The sequence below is a fragment of the Danio aesculapii genome, chromosome 10, assembly GCF_903798145.1.
Source record: "Danio aesculapii chromosome 10, fDanAes4.1, whole genome shotgun sequence".
Taxonomy (NCBI): Eukaryota; Metazoa; Chordata; class Actinopteri; order Cypriniformes; family Danionidae; genus Danio; species Danio aesculapii.
The window spans coordinates 7,982,209-7,998,170 of NC_079444.1; the positions used below are offsets into that span (position 1 = coordinate 7,982,209).

Below are 15,962 nucleotides of genomic sequence, written 5' to 3' on the forward strand. Positions count from 1 at the left end.
TAATGTATTTTGGGTAGTTGTGAGAGCATTTTTAGATAACTGCTAAGTAGGTGGTTCCTAGGTTGTTGCTTGGCAGTTGGTAGAATGTATTAGGAGGTTGCTAGTGTGTTTTTAGCATTTGCATAAATGCTATACTGTAACCATCACTAATCCATCACTAATATAAGAAAGAAAGAAAGAAAGAAAGAAAGAAAGAAAGAAAGAAAGAAAGAAAGAAAGAAAGAAAGAAAGAAAGAAAAAGAAAGAAAGAAAGAAGAAAGAAAGAAAGAAAGAAAGAAAGAAAGAAAGAAAGAAAGAAAGAAAGAAAATATAACCGGACAGCCCTGATTATAATCAGTGTCTGTGCTTTATTCCTTGAAAGTATTAACATAATTTTAAATTCCAAAATTCCCATAGAGGACAAACAGAGGTCATTATATCTATAGAAACAGCACATTGTAAATTTTACAACTTGTCATTTCAAACTTCTTTCTGAAAAATCACATTGGCTTTCAACAGAGCAATTACCAGCTTATATGCTTTGGCCTTGGGGGCCCTAACCAGAAAACTTGGGAGCCAATTTTAACTTTAAACCTGAATGTGAAAACAAGAAAAAAGTAGTTAGTTGAAATCTTCAACTCTTTGCACTAAAACAGATGAGTCGTCTAATGGCTCCATCTGTTTCTTGCAGTTTTATGTTCTCATTATCTGGCCATTGGACACAGAAGGTGGTGGACAGGTCACAGTCTTTTAGTTCTCCACTCCGCTTTTACCTTCTGCTTTCTTCACCTTATAATGTTCCTCGCTGAGCTTCCTTAACTGTTCTGCAGCCTGTGAACAGAGTGAGAGAAAGACAAAGAAATAGAAGATTCTGACTGAGTGAACTCAAGCTCAGACTGAACATTTACCACATGTACTTTTGATCAAAAGTTATGGAGAAGTTTTAAAGGAATAGAACACTTTTGGGGAAATTTTACAACTCCCTAGAGTTAAACAGTTTAGTTTTGAATCTATTAGTCAATCGACATATCTGGTGGGAGCATTTTTATCTTAGCTTAGCATAAACCATTGAAGTGGATTAGACCATTAGCATCTTGCTCAAAACAATATAAATAGTTTTGATCATTTTCCTATTTAAAGATTGAGACTTATGCAGTTCCATTGTGTACTAAGAGAATGAGCAGAAGAAATGTTGTTTTTTTCTAGGTCGATATGGCTAGGAACTATAAAGTACTCTCAATTCAGTGAGAACATGCAAACTCCATACAGAAATGCCAACTGGCCCAGGGACTTGAACCAGCGACTTTCTTGCTGTGAGGCGACAGTCCTAACCACTGAGCCACAGTGCTGCCCCCATTTGATATAATTGTAACATACTTTTTAAAAAGAATTTACTAGTGTCATGTAATAGCTGCTTTATTTATTTGCGAAAACTCTACTCTGCTGCATGTTTAAAGAAAATGGCAAAATCCCTACTGAATAAAAGTAGGCGGGTGTTTCCCAGCACTGAGCTTTGGTTTTAAATTAAATTAAATTAAATTAAATTAAATTAAATTAAATTAAATTAAATTAAATTAAATTAAAGAGCCCATATTATACATGAAATAGGGTCATATTTAGGTTGTAAGGGTCTCCAACAACAGTCTAATATGCATGCAAGGTCATAAAACACTTTGATGGTCTTATAACCTGCATTTATTTTACCTAATTATCCCAACGACTCCCACATGAATCGTTCAGCGATTCATTTGTTCCCAACCCCCTCCTCAGCGCGAAGCTAATCTGCGCTGATTGGACCGATGACAGCCTGCTGCGATTGGTCGACAGTGACAGGCTTCAGCACGAGACAGAGTGAAATGCCCAGCTGGTAATCAACCATATAAAAGTAGTCACAGTGCACACGCGCTTCATAGTGTAAGGCTTTTTTCACACACACACACAACGCTCCTCAGAAGAACTAGGGAAAGCGACGCGAGTCTCTCTCTCTCTCTCTCTCTCTCTCTCTCTCTCACATACACACACACAACGCTCCTCAGAAGAACTAGGGAAAGCGACGCGAGTCTCTCTCTCTCTCTCTCTCTCTCTCTCTCTCACACACACACACACACACACAACGCTCCTCAGAAAAACTAGGGAAAGCGACTCGAGTCTCTCTCTCTCTCACACACACACACACACACACACACAACGCTCCTCAGAAGAACTAGGGAAAGCGACGCGAGTCTCTCTCTCTCTCTCACACACACACACACACACACACAACGCTCCTCAGAAAAACTAGGGAAAGCGACTCGAGTCTGTCTCTCTCTCTCACACACACACACACACACAACGCTCCTCAGAAGAACTAGGGAAAGTGACACGAGTCTCCTAGCTTACGATCGATCGCCATAGCAACGACAAACGGCAGTGGAACGCGAGCTCACAAAAGCCTTTAACGTTAAATCCGTAAACAAAGCGGCATGCGTCGCGTTTTTAACGTGGCTTACATGTGATAAGAGAATATAAAGAGTAACCGCGTGTACTGTACCAGGTTAACAACTCATCTTTGGGTAGAGACTGTCAATATTATCCATCTGAGCACAGCGTGACTTCATTCGACCGGCGGCGTCTGTGTGTGTGTGTGTCTAGTGTTTTTTCTGTGTTAGTGGGCGGGGCCGCAGGTTTCAAATCTCCCTGGTTTGCGAGCGTAACTACTGGCGAGGCTTGTGTTTCGTGGCTGCGTCATCGCGAAACACCTAATGACTCGTTATCAAGGCGACTCGTTTGAAGCACTATGAGTCGACTCTTTTATAGATGAATCAATAGTTTTAAACACTGTACACTTACAGATTTAAGCCTTAGCTGGATATTTCACTTCACTTAGAGCTGTGTTACACACTACATGGAAGGGCATTTTCAAAAACCCATAATATGGGCTCTTTAAATTAAATTAAATTTAATTTAATTTAATTTAATTAAAGTTTAGCTGAGATTTACAATATATAAGACAAAATTATTACCCCTTAAGTGAAATTTTACTTATTCACAACTATAGTGAAATTGAATTCTTCTTCAAATATTCCTCAAATGCTTTTTAACGAAGACTGTGTATAATGAAGTGTTTAATGAAGATGTTTTCAACGTATTTTTAAATATAATAATCTTAATAAAGTGTATATGTGTTTCCCAGTGATGGGTTGCAGCTGGAAGGGCATCCGCTGCATAAAACAAATGCTGGATAAGTTGGTGGTTCATTACACTGTGGCGACCCCAGATTAATAAAGGGACTAAGTCAAAAAGAAAAGGAATGAATAAATAATCTTAATAACTACTTTCTAATAACTAATTTATTTTGTTATTTTGTAATTTATTTATTTTGACAATACACAATATTGTACTAATCATTTTATAATATTTACTAATTGTTAATAAAGTTCTTTCTCCAGAATTAAATAAAATAGGAAATACTGTGAAAAATGTCCATGCTCTGTTAAACATCTCTTGGAAAACATGAGAAAAATTATTTCACAGGAAGGCTAATAATTTTGCCTTCGACTTTCTATTAACTTTTTGCCATCAGCTAGCTCTCTGCAACTCTCACATAGTCATCCCGTCACGGCTACATTACAGCTTCTCATTCAAAACATTCAGTCACTGTTACTTTTTTTTTATAGCGGGATGTGATTACACTAAAACGTACTAAAAGGTAAGTGAATTACAACAGCACAAACTTTTCTGTAAACGTAGTAGTGCTGTACATTATTTCTTTAATCCTTTAAGGTGACGTGCTGACTGACTGACTGACCGACAGGTGCGTGATGCCAGCAAACACGACGTAGCTATCAGTTATGATGAACACAGTTTCCAAAGTTATATTTTATTTATAGATAAAGGTCTATGGCTCTGCATACAATGACTTTATCTTGCTGGAGTTTATACATAAACACACTAAATTGCACTTCAGCAGTTTATTTGAGTGCACACAAGAAAATGTGTACTTGAGCAGCGTATATTTAAGGGCGCGCAAGAAGCTTTGTGCACGAACAGAGGAAATCGGCGCTCGAGGACAGAGATTCACATGAATGCGATCTCGACTTGTAATACTGCACTCACGACATTTGTCAATGAAATAACCCCACAGGTAGTTGGTAGATCTGTGTAAAAGGCCCAACAGAGTCTGCCGCCACAGCTGGAAAAAAATCATAGAGGAAACACTGACTAGTAGTTTTAAAATAAATATGTGCATCAAGTCAATAATTAATTGAATTAGTCATGATTATTCAAAGCAAAAACCATGTGTTTTATCGTGATTTATTTTTTTACGAAATCATTGCCCACCACAATCCCTTACACTGTAAAAAGCGATTAGTTACTTTGAAAAAGTCAGTAAACCCATTGACTTAACTTTTATAATTAGGTACAAAATTTGTTTACTTAAGAATTATAAAAGGCAACGAATTTACTCAGTTTTTTTAAGTAAAGTCAACTAATCACTTTTTACAGTACAGGCAAGCTGATAGAGACGCTGTGTGAGTAAAAGGCTTGAGCGATGGCAGACTCATGGAACCACCAGCTGACCATTCGTTCTTTCATTATCCTGAAGCACGGGCCTGTGAGGCTGAGATGAAGCGACTTCACAGTTCTGTCATTTCCAGATCCAGTCTTTCAGTCACAGAGCTGTTTAATTCAAGGCTGTAGCCGCCATTGAGTGAGAGGTCAGTCTCATAAACACTGGCAGCTGGGCTCACCATAGGAGAGCCGCATTCATAAAGCCATAATAAATGTTACAGCACATTAAATCACCCCAGAGCTTCAGCACGATATTACCAACCAAAGCCATTCAGTCGTGATGCTAAAAAGCACCCATTGCATTACCCTCAACGGCCCTGTGAAGAAACATGTAATGCCTGGCAATAATCGCCAGATGAATATGTGCTTGTGCGCAAGGGGCTTCAGACAGAGAGATGACTGTAGTGAGTGGCCACATTTGAGAATTTTAAATACAGTTGAAGTTAAAATTATTAGCCCTCATATGTGTGTGTGTATTTATTTATTTTTTATATTTCCCAAATTATGTTTAACCGAGGGGCGTCATGGTGGCGCAGTGAGTATATATACTCCCACTGCTTTATAGCATGTTTCTGCTTTATAGCATGTTTAGTCAAAATAAGATCATCATCATATTGTTTAAACTATAGTTTTGTCTACTTGCTCTCACTTCTGCATGAAAGGCCATTATGCCGGATTCACAATTTTCGATGTGCATGTTAACAACTGGGATTCACACTGAGAGCAGAGCAACATGTCTGATGCGTGAGGTGGACTGGACTGGTGTGTGAGGCAGGACTGGTGCGTGAGGTGCGTGTGAATGGTTTTCTGCGCGCATGCGTCAGTTTGTTTTCATTAAGCTACTACATCATTTTCACCAGCGTTGGTTCAGTTATACATAGAGAATAACGTCTTTATTGTGGGATTAGCACTCATAATAAATACACTGACATATAATGTAAATAGTATCTCAAAGTTTTTACTGGTGCACAGCTAATTTTTTACAGAGGCATCTGAGTATTTTAAAGGGACAAAATATTCATGCATTGTACATGCAAGCAAATATTTCTAGATTTTATGAATTGCCAGATTCGCTGTAACAGACTGAACTGAAGCCAAGCAGCCTTGCCTCACGAGTGAAAACCCCTTACTTACAGCCAATTAAACTGTTTGGTGTTCTTTTATGATTGGTCAGGGCTTTCAACGCCATTTTTCTTCTTCTTTTTTCAACACAGAGCCTGCCTTACTGCTTTTATCAAATCACAAATCGTACAAAGAAAATAATGAAAAACTAATTTGTATATTGCTGACTTTTTGATTGGGTGGGCAAGACAGATGTTTGGGTGTGCTCACCCCACCCCTGCCCATGCCAGGAGGTGGCCCTGGTGGCATTCCTTCTATTATGATGTCATTTTCACAGCTTCAGCCACAATATTATTAACCACACCCCTCTAACATTAGTTTGCTATGAGGGAGTGATGCGTAAAAAAAAGAAAACCCTGCCCCCTACTCATATAGAGGGCGGGGCATCAATAAGCATCAATAAGTCTCAGCAGCAACTTCTTGTTTATGTGGACTTTAAAGGTCTTATGAAATTAAAATGAATCAGTATGTTAGATTTACAGATATCAATAAGCTAGTATGTGTACAAAACTGTGACAAAATTCGCATTTAGAATATTTAAACCTGATTTAAGCATCCAAAGCTTGCAGTTTGTCACTTCCACCTAAATGGAATCTTTTTATGTGACCTCATACTTCAGTTTCTCGTCAAATCTTGACCAATAAAGTGCTCTCTAGTACCTGACATGTCCTGCCGTTTTCAAGATGCTTTAATTTGATGCGCTTAAGCTCAACCTCTCTCACTAACAGAGCTGTGGTAAAAATAAACCCTATTGGCTGTTATTTAAAGGGGAGGAGCTAATCTATGTCCCACCCTCTCTTTGTGTTTCGCTTAAGATTGCTTCAAACGTCAAATTAAAATACACACTTTAAAGCACTTCACGTTAACTTTAAATTAGATTATAGTGGAAAATTATACTAAAATACAGGAGAATTTCAGGGGAAAAAAAAAAACTGTTGACACAAATTAAAGATAACAGAAAGGCTACATAACACCACTGGGAACTTGTAAATCAGAACTGCTCACTTCAGTTTGCTCACATGCTAACTTGGCTTTGAATTCCCCACGGAGGGCAATCCGGGCTTGGCACACAGAGGTCAGGTCAACAGATAAACCAAGTCCAATTTATCACAACCCAAACCATTCTCGCTCGTTTAGCTTGGAGAAAAACTGATGTCCTGGTTTAGCACTGATAACACTTAACGCCCGCTGATAAATTCCGCATTCAGGTGGACAAGCTCGGGGGGAAATGGCTTGGTGATGAGTGTGAAAAGGGCTCAGATTGGTGTCGGGAGGAGGCCTACTGATTGGACCTGAATCGGACAGAGACCAGCGTGACGGATCGCTGCTGACGGCCGGTGTCCTGACAACCTCCGGATGGAAGGCTGTAATTTGATCAAGCTATCAATCAATACATCCAGAAGGGCATCAATCAAAAGCGTAATGCGCTAATCCTGCTTCCTTTAGTGGCCTCGATGAGAAAAAGGAGACAGGGAAATGGGGGACTCAATTTCTGTTCCTTCTCTTGACAGAAGGGTCACCCTGGCCTGGAAAAGCCTGACAGAAACACTTAGAAGTCCCACATGACTGGACACATTAATGGAGCAGGTGAAGTTGGTGCGGAAGTGCTGGAAATTCCAGTCATTGTGGATTAAACGAACGTCGCTGATGCTAATAACGCTGAAGCGCTAAACTCCAGGAAGAAGTCACAAACTGTTAAGCGTGACATAATAAGAGCGTTTTAAGACTCCTTTGTTGAAAGCTGGAGGTAAACAAGAGAAGTCACCTCAGTAGGCAATTATTAAAAAGTCTGACAGGAAAAGACTTCAAAAGCCATTTATAACCTGTGGTTTTTAAATGTGGCGGGTCATGAAAACCTGGCGTGAAGTAAGAGGTTATCAACAGCTGGGGTGTTGAACTGGGTATAATTGGAGAGCTAGAGCTTAGTGGAAACTCTAAATGTAGTGGAAAGAGAGATAAAATGGTTCTGAGTCTGAGGAAGAATGTTATCAGGAGGTCTGTCTGTGTGGTAAATTGAAGCCCAAATCCTGCCTGTAAACGAGAACTTGTGACCTGACCCGAATGGTTTTAAGATTTTATGAGCAGACTGGACATTGCTCACTCTTTTTATTTCCTGTTATTTGAGTAGAGCCAAGTGCATGCTTAAAGAGAGAGAAGAGCTGGCTAGTCTCAAATTTAGGTCTCTATTAGAGAAATTAAATAAAAAATTAAATGAGTATTATTATGAATAGGAATTTATAAATGTATATTTATGAACAATTATTATAAATAAATTATTATTATTATCATTATTATTATTATTATTATTATTATTATTATTATTATTATTATTAAGCAAGTTGCATATTCAAAGAAAGTGAAAATGCTATTAATAAAAACAATAATAATCAAAATAATATTAATAATCATCATCATGATAATCACAATAATACATGTAATTTCTTTACTTTTATTGGTTAAATCATTATCATGTTTTGTCTTAAAAGTCTGTTACTATCATTTAAAATGACTATTCTAACTAACAATAATAATAACATTAACATAATAATAATAATAATAATAATAATAGGGTATTCAAATAAATACAAAAACAACAATATAATATAATATATTATAAAATAATATAATTTTCATTTTTATTTATTTTTTTATAATAATTTATGAATGTGTGAATATTTATAAATTAATATACTCACAAATTAAATTAATAGGGTCAAGTATGTGAAAAGGGTTAATGGCTAGAACATATCATTGTCTGCACTGTCCCCATCAACACCCCAGCACCCCCACCGCCAAAACACACAGACACACGCACACACACACACACAACATAGAAAACGTACCTGTTCAGGTGTAAGATCCCTCTGTTCATTAGCCAGCATCTCATACCCAACCATAAACTTGCGGATGGTTGCGGATCGCAGTAGAGGAGGATAATAGTGAGCATGAAGCTGCCAGTGGCTCATGTCTTCATTCAGATGACCTCCTGTTGGTGCTCCTAAATAAAGACAACAACGTTTACCACACACAAATAATACACTAATAAACACAACATTGTTTCAGGTGCTGCATGCCATTTCAACTCATACTCAAGTTATGAGACATCAAGATAAATAGAGAATAGAAATCTATGTCAAGACGTCAAGACGAATGTTGAATTGTGTGTAGTGATTTACGTTTTAAAGGACATACTTTGTAAGTCACCATGTAAATAAACAAAGAGTCAAACTTTCATGCTAACATAGTTTACAAACCAACAGAAAAGGCCAGGATGTTCCTCTTTGTGATATTAAAAATAAAGAAAGGTATAAAATATTAAATAATATCAGAGTGATGAAATTATGATTAAATATGAAGTTTTGGATGAACTATCCCTTTTGAAAAAAAGAAAACTTTCCAAACCAGAATGCCAATCTTATAAATGTCAATCTTTTAAATCCATCCATACAATGAATTTCTATGGGGTTCAACGCCACAGTGGAACTCATTGTATGAACAAAAGTGACACACTGTTTGTATAACCTGAATTACTGTGCAAACTAAAAACATGATTACCAATAATAATAACCTGAAACAATTACTAAATATCTGCCATTCCAGGGTCAGACAAAGTAATTAAAGATCACAAAGACAAATGTTTTTAAAGTATATTGAAATAGAGTACACATAATAATGCAAAAGGACAATGATAAAGAAAGTACCAGGGTCAAACGTAATTAAAGCGCAACAATAAAGATTCAGAAGTAAATAAAAACATTAATTATCTCCATAGAACACATTTTACCACACATATATAACAAATAATACAGTAAAAAACATGTTGGATTGTGTGTAGATTTACATTTTAAAGGATATACTTTGGAGCCCTCCACGTAAATGAACACAAATTACCACAGTAAAAAAAAAAGAGTCAAAGTGTAATGCTAATAGAATTGGACCATTGGACAAGGCCAGGATTTTTCTCGTTGTGGTATTAAAAATAAAGAAAGGCATACATCTTTAGATAATACCAGGGTGATAAAATGATGACTGAATATAAAGTTTTGGATGAACTATTTTATTTTCAAATTTTAATTTTTCAAACCAGTATGGCAATCTTTCTTGTGTGAAACATTGTATTATTATTATTAAAGCCATACTATGAAAGCCAATGGCACAGTGGAACCCATTGTATGAACAAAAACGACATATTGTTTTTTTAACCTATTGAATTACTGTGCAAAAAAAAAAAAAGATTACCAATAATAATAACCTGAAACAATGGCTAAGTCGCTGCCATTCCAGAGTCGACAAAGTAATTAAAGATCACAAAGACAAATGTTATTAAAGTATTTGGAAAAAAAAAATACACATCATAATGCAAAAGGACAATGATAAAGAAAGTACCATCGTCCAATGTAATTAAAGTGCAACAATCGGGTTTCAGAAATAAATAAAAACATTAATTATCTACATAGAACACCTTTTACCACACGTACATAACAAATAATACAGTAAAAAAAACATGTTGGATTGTGTGTAGTGCATTACATTTTAAGGGACATACTTTGGAGCCCTTCATGTAAATAAACACGCTACCACAAGAAAAAAAAAAGTCAAAGTGTAATGCTATCATAGTTTACAGACCAACGGACAAGGCCAGGATTTTTCTCTTTGTGTTTTTAAAAATAAAAAAGGCATAAATTATTAAATAATACCAGGGTGATGAAATTATTGTTGAATATAAAGTTTTGGATGAACTATCTCTTTAATAAAATGTAAACTTTCCAAATGAGAATGGTAATCTTTCCTATGTGGAATATTTTATTATTATTAAATTCATACAATGAAATCCAATAGCACAGTGGAACCCATTGTATGAACAAAAGTGAGATATTGTTTCTTTAACCTATTAAATTACTGTGCAAAAAAAAAATAATAATAATAAAAACGATGACCTGAAACAATGGTTAAATAGCTGTCATTTCGAGTCGACAAAGTAATTAAAGATCACAAAGACAAACGTTATTGAAGTATTTTGAAATAATGTACACATAATAATGCAAAAGAACACTGATAAAGAAAGTACCATGGTCAAATGTAATTAAAGAGCAATAATAAAGATTCAAAGTTTTAAAAACGTCCATTAATTATCTCCATAGAGAAATTATTGTTCGTAAAAAGACTTTCTTCGGAATTATAATTATTGTGAAAGTGCAATGCAAATAAACTTGAATTGAATTTTAGATCCAAGGTTGTGAAGTGTCTGTATATTCCTCTTTTTTTTCGACATATCTGTTTGCATTAACTTGGCATATTTTCAAAAGAATCTTGCTTAAAACTAACCTAAGCTGTTTGGACAGGACAGTGTGTAGGTATAGTGTGTCCACAGTCATATTGAGGTAATATAAAGACAATAAGTCTCTTTTTTAATTCCTGATGTTAAAATAGGATCCAAATCCCTCCCATTTAGAGGCCGACCACAATGTGACATAGGAGTGCAGTTTCCCCAACAACCAAATTGATTAACAGCCACATATTAACATGTCTCCGTAGTAACGCATATAATCATATCAACAAGAGAGGACATGTGCAAAGCAACTGGAATTAAAAGATCTGTTCAGCTTTCTGTGATCATCAGTCATCATCAAATGTGATCAAGAATGAGTTTTACAAGTTTAAAACAGTCACACTCTGTCAGGCACGAAGGAACGGTGGGTGGAGAGAATTAGCATTAAAGGCACAAGCAACAAAAACAGCTACATTGTGTTCAGAGCAGAAAATTTCCATATTCTGAATGGTATAATAAATAATCTGATGGGTGTTTTGAGCTGAAACTTTACACATTCTGGTGACACAAAAGACTTATCTTAAATCTTGAAAAAGGGGTAAAATAGGTGCCCTTTAAGAGTGAAATATATGCATAAAAAACACATTACCAATAATGCTGTAAAGAAAATGACCAAACAGAAAATCACGAGATGTTTAGCTTCACCCACAAACATAAAGCACAAACAATTACACATTCAAGTAACTCAATTGCTGCATCCTAATTTGCATACTACTGTCCTAAATAGTATTCAAAAATAGAATTAGTATGTCCCAAACCATAATATGTCAGATAGTATGCCAAAGTTTCCCGTATGGTTTCCTAATATTGCACACAGTAAATTGTGCTTAAGGTGAATTTAATTAGAACTACAAACTCAGGTAAAAAGTGTAATTAAACTACAAATATGGTGGACGTGTGAGACCAACCATCAAGTAGAGAGGCTTTGTTAAAGTTGTTTGAATGACTACTAATTAATATCTAGCCAACTGGAAAATTGTTAAATCATGTTTCCCATGTTATATTTCATCTGCAACAGAATGAACTTATACCAAGATATGTTTGGACATTAACTTCTGAATGCATAATTATCCAATCACTTGAGGATTACTCTGCATGAAAGACTCATAAATGGCAGATTATCCTGCTGCTGCTTCACCAATAAGGTAGGTCATTAAATATGAAAGAAATGTGGATGATGGGTTTAGATCATTGACATAACTAAGCAACATAATCATCTGTTAACAAGGATGTAGTATGTCCCAAAGCTCGCATACTCTCCTGTTACACATTTAAATGGTTTTTAAAAAAATAATAAAAAACTGTTTTTTTCTAACAGAAATAAAGCAAATAAGACTTTGTATTTAATAAAAAAATATTATCAGAAATAATATTCTGATAAAAAGTACTGACTTCAACTGTACTTTTCCTTCACAAAGAAAGTACATCCTTTTAGGTCATAGTATAAGTATGTGAATTGGGATAATAGTAAATAGTGTTTTTTATGTGTTTTCAATTAATTTTGCAGTTAATTGTTTCAATACCAAAAACTTAAATGAACAGTTGGATTTCATAATTTTTTTATTCTGATTGTGTCATTAGCAATGTTTCATGGGATTGTAATTATTTATGTCAATGTTAATTAAATAAACATTGTTGTATCTATGTCTAAACTGGCCAATTTTCATATTTCATATTCGGTTTCCATATACTTCAATGTGCTTCAAAATAAAGTTTGTAATGTTATGACTATCTTGGTTTGAAGCTGGTTTGGTTTTGTTCATGGCTTCAAAGTTTTAAAGTTATAGTTTATATTTTTAAGGCAAGGCAAGGCAAGTTTAGTTGCAGTCTATAACACATTTAAAATTGATTAAAACTAAAAAAAAATAATTAAATGTGTTAAAACTGGTTATAAACAAATAAATAAAAAAAGAAAGACATTATAGAGCAATCTGTTGGATGTAGCACAGTGCTCATTCAGTAAAGGCACAGCTAAACAGATGTATTTTAATTCTTGATTTGAATGTGCCTAATGTTGGAGCACATCTGATCATTTCTGAAAGCTGATTCCAGCAGCGAGGGGCGTAGTAGCTGAAGGGGGATTCACCTGGCTTTGACTGAACCCTTGGAATTTCTAATTTACTTGATCCTATTGATCTGAGGGATCTGTTAGGTCTGTATTCAGTAAACATATCTGTAATGTACTGAGGTCCTAGGCCATTTAATTATTTATAGACAAGTAATAATACTTTAAAATCTATTCTGAATGTAACTGGGAGCCAGTGTAAAGACCTGAGGAAAGGTTTAAAAATGTAGTTCACCCATAAATTATTTTAAAAATGTCATAATTTACTCACCTTTTAAAGTATTTTCACAAAAGACAAGTTGACTGCAATAGTATTTTGTTTCCTTTACTATGGAAGTCAATGTGTATAGTATCTAACATTATTCAATCAGAAGAAATGAACATATAAGAACAATTTATGAATGATATTTTTACATTTTTTGATGAGCTATCTACCCCACACCCCCACCCCACCTTATTCACTTTGGCCTGACCTTCAATAGCTTGTCCCGGGTGAAAATGCTGTCCCAGTCCGCCCCTGTTGTCAGTAGATATAATGAATTGTAGAAATACTTCTGAAAACTACTGGGACGTCACTAATGCACTCAATTGACTTCTAGAAGAATGTCAAGGTCCTTATACAGTGAACATATGTGATCTTCGCTAAGATTCCAAAGTTCAGTCGTTCCTATTAAGAAGCAGCAAGCGATGGCTCATTAAGTTTACTATGTGTTTCATTTTAAGCAACAGATCTTATTCACTGAAAAATGCTTGCTATCCTGATGGTGGTCAAATTCAGAAACCTTCAAAAAGTCAAATACAGCTGGCTCGGTTCGATCAAATTGGCTTGGCATCCATTACGTATTACTAGTGTCTGCGGCTACATAAGAGATGAATCTGCTGAACACAAACCACAGTAAATAAAGCCTGAATTAAACACCCAGTCAACATACAGAAACACTGGCCTGTGAACGTTTAAATGATATTCATCAGATACATTCATGTTTTGCAATAAACAACCAAAAATGTAAATTCCTACTATTAGTGATTTGATAATGCCATTCGCTATGCTTCATGGGACTGTAGGTCTTTCCCCTCATTGAAAACCCTTAATTCATACAGATTTTTGTCTGATATAGATATACTTCTCTGCTTCAAATCTTAGTGTTTAATGTTGTGATTCTGCTTGAAGTGAATTGATTTGGTTCATGGCTTACATTCTGTACATTAAAAAAGGATAGGTCCAGTAAATTGAAAATATTTTCATACTTTGCTCAACTGGTTCCAAATATTAATAACCACAAAATAACTAGCAGGGGCCCGTATTCGGGCCGTGGCTGGCCATGGCTGTAAAATGTATTACCTTTGTTTATTGCAAATATTCAACTATTTATCAAAAAAAACTGCATAATTTGAAAGTTATGACACTCTAGTTTCATGTTCTGAACTTGTTTTTCAAATCTGTGCAGCAGAGAGGAAAGGGTTAAATCAAACCCTGAAGGACCGGACATTTAATGCACGGTAATGCTTACGTTTCAACGCCTGTAGTTCTGATTAGCTGGAATGATTCCAGGAAACAATAGCATGCAGATGAGAGTAAGGGTCCAGTATTCAAAATGCATCCCAGTTATTCATCCAAAACAAAAGAGAACTTAGGGAAAAAGCGAAAAATAACGTCAAGCCATTTAGGCTCCAATAATGCATGATGTCTATTTTAAATAAAATATTGATTATATGCCGCATTTCAATGATAAAAAGCAATGCTATTGCTATAGTTTAGCCCGCCCCCGTTTCTATCCTCCGGTCACAGCCTCTCTTACATGTCCATGAAAGAAGCCAACTTCTGAATGGATCAGCAAGGTGTCAATCTTCGCACCTCATGTTTACGCTGAATAATGCCAGCCAATGCCTCGCCAGCAAAGTTTTGATGGCTGGATGAAGTAGCCAATCAACTGACCTTTACAGTGATACACAGTTTATGTATTTTTTGCATACAGTTTTGGGTGAATGAAGTCATTGTCTGTAGTTCTTAAAAATACATATTTTAAGAATGAAATACCTGCTTTATAGTGGGCTTTGAGATTTGTAAGTTTTTAGGCCCAATGATTAAGATTATGATTAATGTGTTTACATGAGTTGCTTTTTGAATGCTCCTTTCATGTTTCCATTTTACATGTTAAAGCACATTGTTTGATTAACATCATTTCAAGAGTTTACACATAGCTGATGATTTATAAATAAAGCATGTTTGGAAAGCTGTCCTAGGAGAGAGCCCTTAGCTTGGAAGATCCTCGAGCTTGGGGCTCCCTCCCATTTCATTGGAAGAGAGGGGAGTCTAAGCTCAGGTAGGTCTCGAGAGCTTCCCTGAATTCATCCATGCGTTCATTTTCCTTTGGCTTATTCTTTTGTTTATCAAGAATTGCCACAGCAGAATGAACAGCCAACTATTCCAGCAAATATTTTACGTAACGCAATTACGTATGCCCATCCATTTGTAACCCAATACTATGAAAGATTCATACACTCTCGCACTAATATACTATGACTGATTTAGTTTATTCAAATCACTTATACTGCATGACTATGGACTATGGGGGGAAACCGAAGCACCCAGAGGAAATGCACACGAGCACGGGGTGAACATGTAACCTCCCCACAGAAATGCCAACATCCACAAACCGGAATTAAAGCATCTTCTTTTATAATTGTTTTGACACACATAATTCATTACACACATGCACTGTTTTAAAACATTTTAAACTTGTAAAACTCACTCATGATCACATTTGATGATGATTGATGATCCTAGCAAACTGAACAGACCTTTTATTCTTGGTTGCTTTGCGCATGTCCTGTCTTGTTGATATGATTATTTGCATTACTAAGGAGACATGTTTATACGCAGCTGTCAATCAATTCGGTGTGCGGGGGGACCGC

General features: G+C 35.8%; 1 protein-coding gene across 1 annotated transcript in view; it reads right to left on the bottom strand.

Moving 5' to 3' along the window:
* Positions 1-333: 333 nt before the first annotated feature.
* galt (galactose-1-phosphate uridylyltransferase) overlaps positions 334-15,962 on the bottom strand; it is a 172,323-nt gene continuing 156,694 nt past the window's right edge. The window contains exons 13-14 of the mRNA XM_056466316.1: positions 8,496-8,650; positions 334-810 (exon numbers count right to left, since the gene is read on the bottom strand). Of these exons, the coding sequence (XP_056322291.1) occupies positions 730-810; positions 8,496-8,650 (236 nt within the window). The 3' untranslated portion in view covers positions 334-729. The remainder of the gene's footprint in view (positions 811-8,495; positions 8,651-15,962) is intronic.